We start from the raw sequence: 20,384 nt of genomic DNA, 5'->3' as shown, positions 1-20,384 counted from the left end.
GAGTTGAGCCTTTTTCAACTGATTTTTATAGTTCGTTCTTATGTTGTACTGTTACACCACTGTCTTTATAATGGTTAGCGGGAGGGTTGGAATCCCGCCCACTAGTTTAATCCCGCCACATTATGTATGTATGTGCATGTCACAAGTCAGGAGCCTGTAATTTAGTGGTTGTCGTTTGTTGCTGTGTTACATATTTGTTTTTCGTTCATTTTTTTGTACATAAATAAGGCCGTTATTTTTCTCGTTTGAATTGTTTTTACATTTGTTATTTCGGGGCTGACTATGCGGTATGGGCTATGCTCATTGTTGAAGGCCGTACGGTGACCTATATAGTTGTTAATTTCTGTGTCATTTGGTCTCAAGTGAAGAGTTGACTCATTGGCAATCACATCACATCTTCTTTTTTATAATTAATGATTTCAGTTGCTTAGCATTATACATTATCCATGTTATTCAATGAGAAACAATGGTTTCATAAACAGGGTAATTTTTACCATTGAAATTTAATTGACAACATTTTTTTCTTTCCTTTAGATCTGCAACAGTGCTAGATACTTAGTTGCTTATCATAGACAAGTGGGAAAATATAATTGTGTATCATAAATGACAATTTAAAACATAAATTGAGACAATCGTTTTTAAAAATTTGTAAGGGTTCCGCGGAATCCAGTGTCTCGCCTACTTTTGCTGTTGTCTATGTTTTCAGTGTGATAGGGGAATGCACATAATATATTTACAGTTAATGAAATAAAACGTTTGAAATGTATGAAAAAAGTTATACTTGTAAAAAATGAATACAGTATGCAATCAAATCTATAGATTTATAAGAGTTGAAACATAAATTTATTGAATGAACAAATGATAAAGAAGATAATTTTTACATTGCTTGATGATTTATCACTTAATTCGCCAATAAAAATGCATGTAAATAGAAGATGCAATTACAAAATTGTGTTCAAAATAATTGATGTAACTAAAAAGGTAGAAAATATGTGCAAATGAGAAAATTGTGTGTTATAGGAAATATGTGAAGCCGACGACCACGGAATGTAGGATTGCTATGTCTCGCTTTTGCGACAAAAGTCATAGGCTCAATAAAAATGGGGGGAAAATTATAAAAAAATTTCCTCTAGATACCATCTTTTGATTGTAAGAAGCTTCTGTCGAAGTTCGGTAAAAATCAAGGATGGTTTATGAATCTAATAAATGTTTGAAAACCGCTTCAGATAGAGAAAATTTGACAGGAAGTATAAATGTTCAGAATGTTGATTGATTGATTGATTTGTGTTTAACGCCATTTTCAGCACTATTGAGCTATTTTGTGATTGTCGATCTTTATTGGTAGAGGAAGCCGGAGTGCCTGGAGAAAACCGCCGACATTCAGTAGTAAAACTGACTATCCTAGTCAATTCAGATTGGAGTCGAGCACACCTGACACGTGCGGGTTTCAAATTCACAACTTCAGTGTTGACAGGAAAGTAATACAGTAGTTCCGACCACTTAGATCACTCAGCCACTAAGGTCGTCTTCAGAATGTTGAGAAATTCCTACTTCTGAATGTGAGTCAGAGTTTCTGCAATACTGTACTCAGCTAATGTATTTATTATTGAGGCAAACTAAATTGCAAAAGAGGGTTATACAAAAGATCATTATGGCAAATATTAAAAAAAAAAGTCCATTCATGGTATTTAGACAAACTACAAATATTGTTTTTAAGATTAACTAAACAGATAAAGATGTTGCTCATTATTGAAGTGCTAACAGTGACCTGTAGTTGTTTACATTCTTGTTCTTTGAATAGTTTGGCACTGTTTTCTTATTTCTTATATTTTAGGTCAAAATTTTAGTTTCAACATGTTTTTATTTAACATTGTTTAAGGTCATTTGTTTATGTTTTAACATGTTTATGGCATCATCAAGATAAATACATTTTGTGCTGGTAAATCATACTAAATACACATTTAACTTAGCTCCTGTAGTTTTAAAGATAACAGACAAAAAATTAAAATTGGTAATAATAACTTACATTTCAGGGGGTCATAACTTCAAAATAGGTTGACACATTTATCTTAAATATTCAAGGAAGTTAGCGGATGTTGTGCTGACCATTTTAATAGTCAGTTTCATTTTGTTTTCGAGATATAAGCCAAAAACTCCAGTTTTACCCCTATGTTCTATTTTTAGCCACGATGGCCATGTTAGTTGATCAACCTGGATGAAAATCATAAACTTCATAGAATACATCCCATAGATAACAAACTTTGGTTTCAATCAACTGAATGATTTCAGTGGAGAAGATTTTAATAATAAGTTTACAGAATATGGGCCACGACAAAGGGAGTCAGACAATCGGTCAAAAACTGGATGAACAATTGACACAAGTGATGGCAAATCCTCACAATGGCTTTGTGTGCCAGATGAGCTAAAAATGAGGGGTGCAATGCCATCATAAACTGTTCAATCTGTTAAATTTTAATTGAAATATACCGAAGGATTTAGATAAAATAAGCAGACAAACAGACTGATGACGAGTTTTTTTTTTAACGACCTTGACTACCTATGAGGGTCAAACTGAAGGGCCAACACTATCAAATATATACCCCTGCTATTGCTTACAGAGATGTAATACAAATGGAGATCACTCACGAAACAAGATGATAATTTGTTTTATTTCACATTACAGAATCCATATAAATGTTAAAAACAGCAATAATACAATAAATATCAATACAATAAATATAAAGAAACTGATTAACATTTCAAAGAACATACAACTTTCATTTAAGCAAAAAACATTTTACCTGACAGAAAAATTAAAGCTTTTTTCAACTATGTAATAAACAACAGGTATTCAGAGTAACAGTCTTTAATTTGTAAACATAAAATTTTATATTACTTCATTTTTTCCTTTTTCAATATAATGTCACAATCTATATATATCAACATACAATATGCTCTACTTTGATAGTGCAACTTTTTATGGAGTATCACCTTCCGTAGCTTCTTTATCTAATTAGACACACAACTCTTTTGAAACTACAAAATGGGATTCAAATATGCAGTGTGACCTTTTTTGTTACAATACATACTTATTAATTTTGTATTTAGAATTTTTTCTGTTGACAAAGTTTTCTTATTTTTTGCAAATATTGTAGAATTCTGAGCCTGTGTTTTAACTTTCTTGAATATACTGTTCTCACATATGCAAAACTAACTTACAGAATCATTAAATAATTTGACTAAAAACCAACAATAGTTAACAAAATTGAGACTAAACAAACAGAACAAAAGCAATTGCACTGGACAAATACTATTATACTTACTTATTTTAATAGTACACATACTTATCAGTGGTCAAAGAAAGGAAGACAGTACAGTTTTGGCCAAATTGATCTTAAATCCAAAAGTATTTTATTCAATCTGTCCCTGATTTTTATATTCATACTTTGAATATATAATTTTTTATACTTAATCAGAACATTGCATTTTGTCTTAAAACAAATATACGGTATTCTTTTCATGGATAACACAGCCAGGAAATGACAGTAAATTAATCAATGGATCAAAATTTGGCAGAATCTCAACTTTTTGACTCCCACATCATTTGTAGGACGATATTTACATATATAGGAAGTGTATTTTGTGTCTATTTGGTTCCTTGGGAAAATATTTTTTGGGGCCAGTCTTGTGCTCTATGTTAATTTAGCTCAAATATTCCCCAAATTCAACAAAAACTTTTAAAATTTCCCTGATGATGTTACTTAAAAGACTTCACTATCAAATTTTGTCATCAAAGCTTGGCAAATATCACATTTTCTGAAAGTATTTCTTCTGAAGTTTGATAAATGTAATTGGTAATGGTATCTTTCTATACACTCATTATAATGATTAAACAAAGCTGTCAATATTTCTATCTTCATTTTTACTATTGTATCAAAAAGAAATTACAAACCACTTTTACATAATAACAACTAAGAAAATAAACCATCACTATTTCATTTTTTTTTTAATCCACTTCAATTAGTCATGACAATATAAAATAATTTATGAACCATTTGACATACATGTACAGTGGGTTTATAGTAATTTCAAGTCATTAAGTCATTTTTTCTTACAAACAATGTGCCCAATTTGTTCCCCTTTGGTTTGATGTTGCTATGGCAACTTTTTCAATAGCTTCTTCTCCTGCAGTCTGACCACACAGGAACTTTCCTGTTTTGAAATGAGTGAAAAATCAGGAATTCGCCTTTGTCTTAAATAGAATCATGTTCTCCTTAGATGTCACTTACAATAGTTGTATTTGATAAACATGAAGAAGGCTTTAATTTCATGAAAATGAATTTGCAGCAATCAAAAAAAAATCCTTCAAAAAGTAGCACATGTATTTTTTTTTATTTTTCTTTGCCTAGTAAAATTCTATAACAGTGAAAAATTGTTCATTTTCATTGAAACCATTTCTAAGAAAGACATGAAAAAGTTGGGACAATATTTTGTTCAACCAACTACCATAAGTAAATCTCATTCACATATGTTGACTCAAAGGACTTTCTTCCTTTTAAATCAGGTAGGAAGGCATTTTCAGTAGAAACAACAATCGGAATATGTTTGAAAGTTATATGCTAGATCAGGATAACAACACAATACTCTGTTTACATTTGAAAATTATGTTATAAAATAACAAGTTTGACTGGCTATAAACTTCCAACAATCTCGTCTGTCTCCAAATATGAATAAGCAAACAACTAGAATAAATAATTTTTCAAGCAAACTTTTACTAAATTCTATCTAAGGGGGATTGTAATAGTCATAACAATCCTGCATTTGGGACAAGTGGTAAAATTCAGGTAGTCTACACCTAAATCATGTCAGTTGACAGGTATAATTAACTTAAATAGAGGTCAGTCTAATCGGTCAAGGAAAGCATGTAATCAAGTAAACCTACTACTTTTTGGTGAGCAAATAACAAATTCTATCAGATGTAAAAAGATCAAGAGTACCTAACCATTTTGGAAATGATTTGAGCATATCTGAGACCCTATCTTAGTCGTTAAGATGTTTTCAGATGAAATTTAAAATAAAAACATTTTCATCAATGTCAACATTTTCATTTGATAGTGTATGATACATCAAATTATGGAAAATAAAGATAGGTGTGAGTACATACCATCTTGGATTCAAAAATTAAAACAGTAGAAACTATTTAACAGTCTGAGAAAAGTATTTGGGATGTATATTGAGAAATGTAGAGATCGCCAAGTAAATGTTTTCAATGCATAGCCTAGGAAAAAACCCAGAGAGGTACCATAATATAGAGGAAAAATTGAAACATAAACAACAAACCTCTTTAATAGGCTAAGGCACAAAAAAAATCTGTATTTCTGCTAACATGCTGAATAAATTCAGGGTCGTTTGGTAAGAAATTAACAATATTTTTTAAAATGTGTTAACTGGTTTCAATAGGGGAAACAGTTTGACTTAAATAGTTGATTCAAAAAAATATAAAAAAAAATCTTTAAAAAAAATTAAGGCTTGTCAGCTTTACAGAAACACATGTATTTTTGTTCAGGCCTAATATGAGCAGTAAATTTCAACAACCTACCTATTTGAAACTGGCCAAAGGTAATGGAACAGTTTTAAGAATTCAACAAACTTTCTATAGACTCGTAACATTTAAGTCCTGAAATAAAATAACATGAGATCTAGAATTTAAAATGATTCAATCAACTCCTTTAAATAAACTATACATTTATAGTTTTAAAGCACCATCTTTTCTACATCATAAATTTCTGTATGAAATGGAATCTGTATTTCTGACAAATGTTTGGTCATCTCACTGCTGTCTAGAACATTGTAAAATTTAGCAAGAGCTTCTTGTTTTTCTTCTGGAGATAATCGGGATATCACACTGATTGAAGAAAAATGTTCAACAACAAAATCTCTTTCACCCTGAAAATGAATAATTATATTTAAAGTCAAATTGCATACTAATTTGAAAATATTTTCTTTCTTCAAACTGAAAAATGGATTTAAAATAAATCTGTTGTCATTTAATAATGCATTACTTACAGTACAAAAAGAAATTTTTGCAACAGATTTATTTTCACTAACATCACAATTAAGATAAAATCCTGGAAATTTCCCCATGCATGCATTTGATTTTTAAGAAAGAAAAAAATCAACAATAAGAAAATGGGGAAAAAAATCTTCCTGAAGAGGTTTCGTGTTTGAAATTGCAAAATCTAAACTCAGCAGAAATAAAGCATTTTTCATATTGTGCTGAGTGAAACAGACAGCATATGCAATTTCAATTTAAATACAGTCGACTCCACTTAATCGCATACCGCTTAATTGTATAATTCGGTTAATTGCATGATTTTCACCTATACAAAACCATTTCCCATTCACCTAATGTTAAATTATCCGGTTAACTGCATAGCCTAAAAAGAGGCCTTTCGGTTAATTGCATAGAAAATAATCGCCAGCTAGATATGCTTAGTTAAAACTGACCAGATTTTTGACCAGAAACAGCAATTTGGTAAGTTTTTTTTCTTGAATGCATTATTATTTTCGTTATTATTTCATATTCACTTTTGTGTTGTTTAAATAAGGTTTTAAAACCTTTTCTTTTGTGTTTATATGATGGGATATTGATAAATAATCCTCAATGTGGACATAGGTAAAGTTCCCCTTGTTCTATTTTAAGCCTCGAGGTAAAAAATATCAAACAGGTAATTGTTGTAAAAACATGACCATTCTCTCTCAAAAGGAGTTAATTATTGATTGGATTTCAAACATTGTCCATAGATTAAATTTGGGGTGAATTTTAAAAACAATGACGCCTGCTCATTCACTTTGAAAAACCAACCGATGTGTACACTCGTAATTCGGCTTAGGGTGATTTGCATTCATGTTAAACATTACAGGGCATTTATATATAGTTGAAGAATTTTATACATCAAACATTTATTTTTTGTAATTTTGGAAAAGAGCATTTACTACTAATTATTATATTTTCTCACATACAACACTAGCGTCAAGGAAATAACCTGTAAAGGGCCCCAAACTGCTTTGCATATATGAAACTAACTACATGTAGGTTAAAGCATGGTTTCAGCTAGGATTTTGAGGGCTTTAGTCACTTTTGATGAAAATCAACCTTTTTTTTTTGGGTAAAAGCAATGGACAATAGATATGTATTACTAGCTATACATCTTTGAAGGACTTAGGCATGCTCAGGCAGTTATTGTATATTTTGATAGATGTGGTGCTAAAATATGAAGATTATAATAAGATCTAATAAGGATCCAGATTTCTAGTTTACAATTTCAGTTCAGTTATTTTCAGGGGACATTCCTGATTAACAAAAGCTGGGTTCCTTTTTTTTAACCAGGAATCACAGCATAAACAAACCTGTATACAACGACTATTTCATTGCATAGTCATTATCCTTGTAAAAACGGTTAAATCGATATTTGAAATTCATTTCTATAAACTTGGAACAAAGGATTTGTACAAATCCTTGTTGGAAAGATTCTAATGACTGTATATTGTAATTTAATCAAGAATAGATCACGTTTACTTTCGATTTTTAAACGAAATGAAAACGGGAAGTGACAGGAGGATAATAAATTCAGAATGAATCCGGATTCATATACGGATGGGTTCATTTTTAACAAAAGGCAGGAAATTATCATATTTCTAAATCAAGTTGCCTAGTAAGAAATATATTTGTCTCCTTCGTTTATTTTAATACTAAATGATTTTGTATTTTACGTTTTTAAAATGCCTATTTTATAAGAATACTTTCACGCATGCGCAGTACATAGTAAAGGAAGCACCCGTTTGACTCGTGGAAATATTCCTGAATATTTTGAATAAAGACTTTAAGTTCTTTCTCTTTAATCGAAACTGTTGAAAGTTTTTGATGAAAAGTTATATTAAATATGACAATACATGTACTATGACAAACGAACTGCAAATTGTGATCGTTTGAGAAATATTGAAATTAAAATGCGAACTGTCCGCAGGGAAAACCATTTTGTTTAAATGACGAAACTATGATAGACGAACTGCAAATTGTGGTCCTTTGAGAAATATTGAAATTGTATTGCCGACTTACCGATTTTACTTGGAAAAATAATTATGATGGTCAATAATTTATGAGGTTTATTAATTAAAGGATTAGTGACCCATTCGATGGTGATAAGCAGATTACCTGTAATCACAACTTATAACACCTGTTGTAAACGTTAATTAGATGAGGGTCATAAACTTGTCAAAAACATGAAGACAGGTAGAATTATAGTATTTTCATGCGAAAACATTTTTACACTTTTCAAATTTAAGTAACGAAATTGATTTGAAAAACTTTCGTCATTTTGAAAACCTTTTCGTAAATGACGAAAATGACGAGCACTAGCAAAATCACTGTTAAAGAAACAGTGTTACATCACTGTGCAAGCGGTATATACTGCATATCAAAGGCACTTCATTACACATTTATTGTTAAAAAAGATAATAAACTGTGTATCATTGTTAAACAGTTTATTTCAACCAAAGCGTAATAATGTACATTGCACATATGGGTCATGGAAATAAATCTATTTTCAGTACACTTGGTTCTATTTTTATATCCCAGGTATAGGAAACGATGGAACTGCACGTAAATAAACTAAAACAAAATATGTTTGTAAACTTTATTGAGAGTATTAAAGACGTTGCAAGTAGATTATGGCCGTTCATCTTTCTTTAAGGATTTCCTTTACTTATCTTTACTATCGATGTTATTTGACTCCATAGTTTGGCATTTTGGATATAAGCATACTCCGCTTTATTGCATAATTTTGTCTGACAAATAGTCTATGCTAAAAACCGAATCGACTGAACAACTAAATGAAATAATTTAATAAATTTGCAGCAAAAAATTCTTCACTGTCAGTGTTTTAAAGTCAATACCACTGCCTTTAGTCTCAAGGTAGAGAGTATTTTATGTAATGGGTTCTGTTTATGGCCCAGTCAAGCCAAAGTCTTAAAAATTGGTGTTTGTCAATTCTGCAGCATTTATATGAATAAAAGAAAAGATGAGTCTGCTTGGAGTCAGATAATGTGTCCAAGAATGGTGACAATTTAACTTTTAAGCTAACATATAACATTTAATAACAAAACAGACCAGTCCAAAAAATATGCCTGTTTTAGAAACCCTGATTTAGAATGTTAAAATAGAGGCTGAAGATAACAAGGGGACATAAGTCAAAGAAAAACTGACAATGTCATGGTAAAAAAACAAATAATGACGAAAAGACAATTTTTTCAGCTGAGTTTTACTGTGCATATTGCCGTGTGTTTGTTTATTCTACATTGGCTAGATGTATAGGGGGAGGGTTTAGATCTCACAAAACATGTTTAACCCCACCGCATTTTTGCACCTGTCCCAAGTCAGGATCCTCTGGCCTTTGTTAGTCTTGTATGTTTTTTCAATTTCAGTTCATTTATATGTTTTGGAGTTTAGTGTGACGTCCATTTTCACTGAACTAGTACACATTTTTTTAGGGGCCAGCTGAAGCCCGCCTCAGGGTGCGGGATTTTCTCGCTATGTTGAAGACCCATTGGTGGCTTTGGGCTGTTTTCTGCTCTTTGATTAGGTTGTTGTCTCTTTGACACATTCCCCATTTCCATTCTCAATTTTAAATATACAAAATACTATGAAACTTAAAATTGACCAACAAGATGCCCACAAAGAAGCAGGGGCGAACTCAGGTGCTTCGGAAGGGTAACCAGGTCCTGCTACACATGTTGCGCTAGTTGTGTCGCTCGTGCAAATACAAATAAAAAAGTTAAAAAGAGGAAAAGTTTTTGTCTAAATAATTTAATAATTTACCCTCATTTGTATCCCAGGCAATAACTGATGATTTTTCAATGAAAATCCTGAGAAACTTTCTATCACATGTTTCCATTTATAAGAAACAGCCCTGGGAGTGTCTTCATCATAATACTGTGTTAAGATATCTTCTATAGACTTCACCCATGGAATACTCCAATCTTTATTGTTCCATAACATCACTGTAAAATATAGAATTGTTAATATAATTAAATGAACCAACTAAAAATGGCAGGAAAAATATGTTCCAAGTACTATAAATTCAGAAATTATTGCAAGTTTTTTATGAATGCGAATGATGTGACTGGGTGTGTATCACAATAACAAGAACTCACATTCTGATATCGGAAACATATATCTGTATGCAGATTTTCCAAAAATGGCAATAATCAATCTTGCTTTTTTGTCCATTCTCCAAAAATTGCAAAAATAAATGCACACAATAATTTCTAATTTAATGTTAAATGGTAATTTTACTTGCATGTCAAGAGAAATAAATAAATTCAGTGCACTCTGTTGGGAGTTTATTTGTTATCCTGTAAAAATTTGTTTCCAAGTAAGACTTTAATATTAAGTAAATATCAATCACAATGAATGTATTGTAAGCACATCATTGGTTGATTACAGGATTAGTTTGCATAATATGAGAAAATATAAACAGCTAACAATGTTTTTTTTTGAATTTCAATACATTTGCTTTTATTTTGTTTTTCCATAGGATCCATGCTTCAAATTATATTTAAACAGCCAATTCATAGTGCAAATTAGAGTGCAATAGTCTAAAACAACTGGATATGTTTAACCTCTATAAGTCCTCTGTGTTAAAATTCTATATTAGAAAAAAAATTAAGTTATTCCCCTTTAACTATAAGATCATACCAAACCGTCCTCCAGGCACCAGTACTCTGTACAATTCTTGTAGATTTTCATGATTAGCAAACCAATGAAAACACTGTGCAGCAATAATTAACTGGAAATCAAATGATAATCTTTATCAACAGAAACTATTATCGTGTAACTAAACTCCTGGCAAGTTTTCCCCTCTATTTAAATTGAAACAGAAACTTTCATTCTATAAACTGTTCAAATCAGTTGTACAAGTGAAACAGCTATATTGAAGTAACTTTACATAAAATTGACTGTTTGCTCGTAATTGCCTTGAGATTTTTTATAATAAAAATATTTTTTCACAATTAGCATAAAGTTGGAAGATAATTGGTCTGCAAATAAACAGCTTCAGTCATAAATAATTATTATTACCATTTACTGGATGTAGTGTTTCACATATTTAAATGTGTTGTCAAAATAGCAACACACAGATGAACAGCAATAAAAGTGTTGTTCCTTTGCTGTTGGTTTTGTCAAGTGAGTGTAGTGAGTTTTTGGTCATGAATTAATTTACCATAAATTATCCTTTCTAACCCATTACATTAAAAGTAAATAAATTAAAAACACACAACAGTGAGATTAAAGAGCTACAAAAATAGATAGTTTTGACTCTGCTTGAAAAAAGTGTTCAAGGTGGTAGCTAACACTACATGGAGATATTCTATAAAAATCAGCTAAACGTTTTAATCACGTTGTATTGTTTAAGCTTCTCAATGATCAAAACTAATGTTTGTCAAACTGCCATATAACCAATGAAATTTTTCTGATAAAGTGTTTGGTTCAAATATTTTAAAATTTTGAAATTTTTGTCCAAGCGTCAAAGTAAACATTTTGTCAAAATTTTATGAAAATTAAACAAGACAAATTAATATTAGTCAAGGTGTTGGGTACCACCTTAAACCTATTGAAGCCCTCTGCTGTTCAGGGCAATACTGAATTTTAGTCATGAATATATTTTTTTGTCATGTTCAATTCCTATCTTAATTGACTAGGATGACCAGTTTTCCTTCCGAAGGTCAGTGGTTCTCACCGAACTCCAACTTCCTCCATCAATTAAAACTGGCCATACAAACCATGAGTATTGAAAGTGGCATTACACCTAACAAACAATCAATCAATTAACGCCCTCTGTGTTAAAATTGTACATAAAATAAAAAAATGATTTGAGTTATTCCCCTTTGACTATAAGATCATATATGAATATTTGTCTAACTAAAACAAACCTTGACAGAATTATTTGGTAAAGGTATGGCATCGGCTGTACATGGAGCACATTCAACAAAACTTGGGACTTTATTCCTCAGTACACCTAGGAAAGACTCAGATGGTTCAGAAGCTAAATATTTCACATCCTAGATGAAAACAAATATAAAGAAAATATAACTTGAGTTTTTAAGCATTTGCTTGTTCTACACATGTTCTCACTTTCTGTGGTTAATTATCTAAATGATTTCATGATAATTTAATTAGTACAAATGTTGTCTATTCTGTATTTTTGAGGTAATGTACTCATATATGCCATATTTTTTGGCATATATGCGGCTTAATGAGGTTTATCACATAATTTGACTTGTAATGAGCAACCGAACTGGTGCCACATGTGGAGCAAGATCTACTTATCCTTGTAAAGCATCTATGATCAACCCTGGGCTCTCGGTCATAAAACTATACTCAGTACTCTGAGTACAAAATTTGTGCTCGAAACACTAAATCCAGGATTTTGATTGGTTGATTTCTGAGTCTGAGTACGAAAATCGTGCTCGAAAGTTTTATGACCGCAAGGCCTGGTCTTTTTGTGGGGTTCCTGTTGCTCAGTCTTTATTATTTGTGATTAGTTTTCTGTAGACTGTTGTTTGTCTTTCCATCATTTTAGCCATGATATTATCAGTTTTCTTTGATTTCTGATTTCTGATTCTCCCTTCGAATTTGTTACTGTCTGTTTATTTTTTAATGTAAATCTTTTCTTGGGTTTCAACAATGCAGACTGTGAATCATTACATAGTTAGCAAGATTCATATGAGAACAGTTCCACAAAAGGTCTTACTGTGGATTCATTATTATTCGTCGAATACTAATTTTCGTTTTTTCGTGAGTAAAGGTAAACCACGAATTTAACTAAGTACAAACTTTCTATCGGCTTGTATGAAGAATTTTGCAAAACCACGAAATCAAATATCCACGAAAAATACATTTTTTCCTCAATCCACAAAAATTGGAAAGCATGAAAATAACTGAATCCACAGTAACTGAAATGGAAATTGAAACTGGGAAATAAGTAATGCTGGAATGCCTGCCAAAAATATGCAGATGTGAAATAAAGTGATCTTGTATCGATTCCCAAAACAAATATACCGGTAGCTATCCCTTTGCTTTTTGTGCATTGAACCAAATGTAAACTCGATCAGTAATACATCACAGTAGACTCATTTACTAAAAATCAGCTCAATATATGAAGGCATTTAGAGAAAAAGTCCATATGTAACTGTCATTTTCATGAAATTTTCGAAGTCCAAAGCTTGTTACTTCCCCAAAAATCAGCAGAGCGGAACCAAACGAAAACTTGGTCTGTAACTTATCAAAGTAGACTCAAATACTAACTAAAAATCAGCTCAATATGTGTCAGAAGGCATTTAGAAAAAAGTCTGTATAACTGTTCGTTGCAGAATGACTGAATGACAGATGATGGAAAATGGTATAAACACTATATGGCTCCCAACTACTTTGTGGCGGGACCATAGAAATGCAAGCATTAATTCTGAATTTACAGTATCATATCAAACAAGAAATTATATAGATTATATATGTCACCATGTAGCTTACTTGAGATATACATAAAGTTATTTTCTCTGTAAATTTTCCTGTTCCTGCACCAAGTTCTAAAACATCATATTTTAGATCTGCAAATACATCAAGGAACATTTATTCATGCTTGCATGAAACAAAGGTGTCAACTCTTCAGATATAAAAATTAGAAACTTACCCCATAAGACCAATCTCCTGAAGGGAAAATTAAATCTCCCCTATTTGGAAAAAAAAATCCCTTTTTTTTTTCTCCCTTTAATCATTATTTGATTTTTAGTTGTTTGTCATATTTATAGAAAGTGACAAATCATTGGTCCCTTCATTGTTAATTAATATAATATATAATTCAAGCTATCAGACGTGTTGTGTTAGCTAATCTATTTATTAATGGTTAATACTTCTAAATTTTTATTATAATTTTTTCTTAACCATTCATAAGCAACTTTCAAAATTGAAATGAAATAAGCAAGAAAAATGCATTTTTTTTCTCCTAGGATATCTCCCCTTTAAAATTTACCTCAGGGGAAGATTTCCCCCTTGGAAGTTTTTTAAGTTGACACCTATATCAAAAATAAAATGCTCCGCTTGGCGCAGCTTGATACGACCGCAGAGGTCGAACCCTGAACAGTTGGGGCAAGTATGGACACAACATTCAAGCTTGATACAGCACTGAATTTGGATTGTAATTAAATATTTGACACAGCATAGGTTTCTGACACAGAATGAATGTGGTCTAAGAACTTAAAAAATTTTAATTCACCTATTCAAACCATATCATTATTATTTGCTTTTATATATAAATCAGAAATAACCAATTTAAAATGGAAAATTTTAAAGAAAAAAAAGGAAAAAAAATCCCCCCCAAAATTTTTGAACCCCCTGATGATTCATCACTCCCAAACTCAATCCCAGCCTTCCCTTTGTGGTATGGTACCTTGCAGTACAATTTCAGAGAGATCCATACACTTGAACACAAGTTATTGTCTGGAAACTAAAAAAATGCTTGTTTTTTTGCCCCTTTTTGGCCCCAAATTCATAAACGTTTAGGGCAATTACCCTCAAACTCAAACCCAGCTTTCCCTTTGTGATATGGAACCTTGTAGTACAATTTCATAAAGATCCATACTCTTACACACAAGTTATTGTCATGAAACTAGATAAATGCTTGTTTTTTGCCCCCTTTTGGGCCCCTAATTCCTAAAATTTTGAGGCAATTACCCCCAAAATCAATCCCAGCGTTCCCTTTGTGATATGGGACCTTGTGGTACAATGTCAGAGAGATCCATACACTAACACACAAGTTATTTCTGGAAGTTACAAAAATGCTTATTTTTGACCCCTTTTTGGCCCCTAATTCCTTAACTGTTGGTACCATAACCCCCAAAATCAATCCCAATCTTCCTTTTGTAGTATTGAACCTTATGGTAAAATTTCATAGAGATCCATTCACTTAAACTAAAGTAAGAGTGGGAAAACCAATTTGTCTTCGGATGACGACGACGCCGGACGACAACGACGACACCGCAAACGTCATACCAATATACGACCACAAAAAATTTTTTGCGGTCGTCTAAAAATCAAAAGTAAAGGTTATTGTTCTAAGACCTATTTGCTTTAAAATATCAGTGAAAAATTATTTGTCTGTTAAGTAACTCAATCCTTTTTTTATTGTATGTATACAATATCATCATATGAAATAATAACAAGACAGTACAGAGGTTTCTTTACTTTTTTATTAAAGTCGGATAATGCTTACAGATTATTTACCTGATATCAATTGGTTCTGCAAAGGGGACATTACTCTGGTTTAACATTCCTCAATGATCTAATTCTTATGGGGGCCTCGGTGGCCGAGTGGTCTAAGTAGTCCAACTACTGTATCACTAGCCAGTCAACACTGAGGTTGTGAGTTCCAATCCCGCACAGGGCAGGTGCACTCGACTCCAATCTTAATTGACTAGGATTGTTAGTTTTCCTACTGAAGGTCGGTGGTTCTCTCCGGGCACTCCAGCTTCCTCCACCAATAAAAACTGACCGCCACGAAAATAGCACAATAGTGTTGAAAGTGGGGTTTAACACCAATCAATCAATCAATCAATCTAATTCTTATTTATCACAAGGTAACCCAAATAATCCAGTCATTATATTCTGATCACTACGATAACTCCATAAACCTTGCAAAACCGTAGTGGATAGAGGGCACTCAATTATTCACATTAATCACAAGGCTACATGTAAAAAAATGTTTAAACCCGCTGCAATTGTTTGCACCTGTCCTAAGTCAGGAATCTGATGTGCTGTAGTTGTCGTTTGTTGATGTGGTTCATACGTGTTTCTCGTTTCTCGTTTTTTATATAGATAAGACCGTTGGTTTTCCCGTTTGAATGGTTTTACACTAGTAATTTTTTGGTGTGAGCCAAGGCTCTGTGTTGAAGAATGTACTTTGACCTATAATGGTTTACTTTTATAAATTTCTTTATGGATGGAGAGTTGTCTTATTGGCACTCATACCACATCTTCTTATATCTATTTGCTGTTAAGGGGACATAACTTTTTTAAAACATTTACTCGATATTTTTTCTTGTTCTTATTTTCCCTTTTCTATTTAGAGGACAAAACTGTGGTTAAACATTTATTTGATATTTTTTTCTCAATTTAATTTGTAAACTATACCTTTTCTGTTAAGGGGAGATAACTCTGACAATACATCTACTATATATCGTATAGCCTGGTCTGTATATGATGGTCTGTTTGAGTCATAATGATTGCCCTAAAATTATAAAATTATTTCATTTCAAAATTCATATGCTTCACATCATTATTTTTATTCAGTCTATTGCTTTTATTGGAAGTTAACGTGTCTGTAAGAAGTATGGACTATGAAAGTCAATCTATAATTGTTCTAATTATCAATTAAGCTGCGTCTGATAGATCGACCTAATGCAAGTGCCCATATACATATATTCATGTACATGTATATGACTTTGATAAGTTTTGAAACGATGAATTTTTTTCTGTTTTGTAGAGTTCTTATGTCATCTCAATTTTCAAACAGTTACAGACCCGAAATAAGTTTACAGATGTTTTGATATTCATTTGCATAAGGTCGATTTCTATCTGATGCAGCTGATTTGTAAGATTTCCACTGAAATTATTAAACTGTACAAAAACAGGGACAAGTGATTGAAATCAACACCACACTAGTTTAAAGGTTACCATCCCAAATTGGTTGTCCAATACAAAATATTTTTGTCTTCACTCGTGAGAGACATGTATTTTTTCCAGGTGTAGATTACCTTCAATAGTTTACCAAATGATGTGGATTCATTTATAAATGAGGGTCTGGATGGGGGTCCCTCATTTCTTTGTTCTTTAATCTTTTTCGACCATTTTTCTCTATTCTTTATTCATTTTGCCCATTTTTCTCCATTCTATATTTTAGCAATCCAGTATTCTTCTACTCATTTATTTTAAATATATTTCTCTATTCATTTTTTTCATATTTTTCTTTATTCTTTATTTATTTTGCCCTTTATTCTGCACTTTTTTCACATTATTTTGTATACTGTAAACCCAATCTAGACCCTCATAGCAAAGTTACTTTTGTTTTTGATGTCTACAAACTACATTACTGATAAGAGTTATAATAATTGAAAGCATCAGTGCTTAAAATAGATTCATTGATAAGAATAATTAGGAGATAACTGTATTGTATTTTAAGCTTGGCCTTCGTAAAACGTAGATTTTACAGTCGCAAATTGAGTTTACCTAGCGACGCGTAGCGGAGCTAGGTAAACGGATATTTGCAACAGTAAAATAAAAGCCAAGCTAAAAATACAATACAGTTATCTCCATTCTAATGCAGCATATTAAAACAAATTCCATTTCATAAATGTTTTGGCTTAAAATGACATAAATGAAAAAGTCCGTGAAACTGTTGCATCTTCTTTAGCATCGTCAATGTGACGTCATATGTATATTCACGATGTCAAACATAAACATTACACGTATTTATACCTTTCGTACGCTTCAGAATGGTTTTAATGTTGACAAAAAAGAAAATTTTGAGGCACAAAATGTGACTTTCTTGTTTATTTTGTGAGAAATTACAAACAAACAAAAATCGGAATTCAAAATTGTGGCTTTCTTAGTTACGGACTGGTAGAAAGTGGAATCTAACCCTTCAAAATAATTTTCAACGTCCAATGAAAATTATCCTTACAAACAGATTGCATTAGAATATTTATTAGCATCACCAATTAATTCTTTAAATAACTTAAAAAGTTTAAACAGAGTAAATCTTGGAGGTTCCAAAGGAGTATTATGAAGATGAAAATTTCTGGTATTGGATGTCACTTTGTAGCCATTTTTCAGTCCTGATAAGGACAACATTAAATTAGTAAAGTAATCATAATTTACTTGGTTACATTTCAAAGTAATCAACCCCATCCTTGGTTTTTGGCAGTGCTGTAACTTGCTTTAGGTCATACTATGTCTCAAACTTAATTCAGCTCACTTTCAGAGCCAGTTATAATACATTTGATTCATATCATTTCCATTACCAGAAATACTCTTTTACTATATGCTGATTTCTCACGTCATTTAAACATTTTATGGGCCAACTGGATCCCTGCATCTTTGAACTGATAAAGTAATTGTGACTGCTTGACATTATTTAAACACCCCTCTTTATTCTTATGTACATAATCCAACCCTGCTCAAAGGAATATATTATTTTAAAAAAAAAACAGGTATCAAAGCAGTCATATGGAATTTATCCCCATTAGAATAGTCATCCCTTAGCTCAAAGTACTGACGTAGATTTTATGCCCAACAAATGAACAAATGACGTCAAATAACGTCACATAAAACCAAACACTTTGACGGAAAGATAACGATTGGAATCAAGCGTATTGACAAGTCAGGGACATGCTTGGTTTTATCGACACTCTTTCTTTAATTAGTAGCATAACCAAGTGAAAAAGATCAGGTGATATAGGTTAGTGATGCCCTTTACCGTCAGGCATCAAATGGTCATTTTCGACTACCATTAGCGTCAAATTGGTCTAAATTTTACCGTGATTCGTCAGAGGTCTCAAATAATTATCATTGCCATTATTTTTGGAAAAAATTTAACTTGATTCGTCAAAACCAGTCAATTTTTTTATCGTCTAAAAGAAAGTGTACATTTTATCGTCATGCACCAAAAATTACCGTTAACGTCATTTGACAAGAATTTTTACCGTTATTCGTCATGAAGGTACCCCCATTACGACCCTCATAAAGATACAAACAAACATAAGGCGTAGAATACAACAGTTTATTACATTAAACCACAAAACACATCAATTCATATTGACTTTTCACTCTAGTCTTAAATATACAAATTCTTGTCTGATCTACATCTGTAAATTTAACATCCTGTCATGACATTTTGACTTAATTTGGATTCCCACAATGGTAGGTGCACACATTCAAGGAGAAGCTGCTGCCCTGCAAACGCACCTACCCGGTAATCAAAATTCTGTTGATTCTGGTTTTAGTTAGTTTTTTTAGTTGTTTTAGATTCCATGTTAAAAAATAATGAGCTTTTATCAATATCTTTGAAGGTCACTTCTAACTTTTTTCATTTAGTAAAGACAAAATATTGTTCTAACATGTAATTCACTAGCCCTATGGTCAGTTCGTTTATAACTTGTTTTAGATATTATTTGTAAGAGAGACATAAAAATAAAACACATCCGGGATACCTGGTTAAACCCAGTAGCTGCAACACTATGTACGTTATTCATTTGGAGCCAAATTTGCTTTGTAAGACTAGATATAGGCCTTGACAATTTATGAAGTGATTTCCCATGCATTATCCATTTTGGACTGTCACATGATCGACGTAAAATACCTTTCGGTATTCTCGGAGCTTTCCATTCGATAAACAAATCAATATTTTCCCGCGGTTTTATCAGCCTCACCTGCGATTAAGATTTACCTGAGTAAACAAAATGTCAACAAATTTAAACACACGATTTTCAATTGAACCATAATAATACATTTAAATGTAATATACCCTTAAGACGAACTGACGTCAGAGAAAACAACCAGAAATAGATAATAAGTAGATAAATAGAAATTTATACAAAAGAGGATCATGTTTTTGTGACATATTTTGGTAGGTAAATTAAGAGTTTTTTTAATGTTTGAAAGAGATTGAAGTTATGACGCAAACTTTTTTCACTTATTTCGTAGGAGTGAAAGGTTTTTCAAACGTATGAAAGTTTAAAAACTTCAATAGATTATCTGAAATTGTTTATATTGACTTAAGTATTAGTATTTTTTTTTTAAATTAGATTAAAAAGTTAGTTGCTTCACACTTTTTGTCATTATTTGTCTTAAAAATGTAAAATTTATTATATTGTGAATTCAATTTTACAAGGTCATCCAGTGTTCATTGTACAGACATGACCGAGGTTGGTGTCATAACTTCTTCTTCCTGGTGCGGGAAAGACTCCGGTGCCGGAGTGTGGAATATCCCGGAACTGTGGCGCTATGTACATGCAAATGGATGTCGAAAATTTTGTTATAAGATAAAAATATTTGCCACAGTTCAATTACAATTTAAAATAACATTAGTTGTAGCTTAATGTTAAACATATTCACATTATGTACAGTGGCTTAATTACACTAATTAATTAGCCAGACTAGAACCTCCAAATGTTAAGGTGGAGATACCACCTTTGAAGGATTCTAGGGAGGGTGACATGCAAATTGTTTCTGGGAGATCGTTCCAGACAGCAATAGTACTTGGGAAAAAAGATGATTT

General features: G+C 31.8%; 2 protein-coding genes across 2 annotated transcripts in view; one reads left to right on the top strand and one right to left on the bottom strand.

Annotated features, from left to right (window-relative positions):
- Window positions 1–2,650: 2,650 nt before the first annotated feature.
- On the bottom strand, window positions 2,651–19,442 carry LOC127726687 (uncharacterized). The gene is made up of 7 exons (XM_052234134.1): window positions 19,318–19,442; window positions 16,241–16,337; window positions 13,586–13,662; window positions 11,989–12,117; window positions 10,757–10,847; window positions 9,878–10,059; window positions 2,651–5,946 (listed from the first exon to the last, which is right to left on the bottom strand). The coding sequence occupies exons 1-7, from the start codon at window positions 19,426–19,428 to the stop codon at window positions 5,755–5,757; spliced, it is 879 nt and encodes a 292-aa protein (XP_052090094.1). The 5' UTR covers window positions 19,429–19,442; the 3' UTR covers window positions 2,651–5,754.
- Window positions 19,443–19,597: 155 nt separating this feature from the next.
- LOC127726686 (PC3-like endoprotease variant B) overlaps window positions 19,598–20,384 on the top strand; it is a 31,871-nt gene continuing 31,084 nt past the window's right edge. The window contains exon 1 of the mRNA XM_052234133.1: window positions 19,598–19,733. The gene's annotated coding sequence lies outside the window, so the exon portion shown is untranslated. The remainder of the gene's footprint in view (window positions 19,734–20,384) is intronic.

Source organism: Mytilus californianus, unplaced genomic scaffold, assembly GCF_021869535.1.
Source record: "Mytilus californianus isolate M0D057914Y unplaced genomic scaffold, xbMytCali1.0.p SCAF_18, whole genome shotgun sequence".
In the NCBI taxonomy this organism is placed as follows: domain Eukaryota; kingdom Metazoa; phylum Mollusca; class Bivalvia; order Mytilida; family Mytilidae; genus Mytilus; species Mytilus californianus.
The sequence above is the reverse complement of the archived record's forward strand: the minus strand, read 5'-3'. Positions and strand labels throughout refer to the sequence as shown.

Excerpts from the sequence above, each read along its gene's own strand:
- LOC127726687 (XM_052234134.1), bottom strand. The coding sequence starts at position 19,428 with ATGCATGGGAAATCACTTCATAAATTGTCAAGGCCTATATCTAGTCTT. Across the intron at positions 12,118-13,585 it reads TAACTTTATGTATATCTCAA|GATGTGAAATATTTAGCTTC; the intron begins GTAAGCTACATG and ends GTTTTCATCTAG. Across the intron at positions 10,060-10,756 it reads GGTGCCTGGAGGACGGTTTG|TGATGTTATGGAACAATAAA; the intron begins GTATGATCTTAT and ends TATATTTTACAG.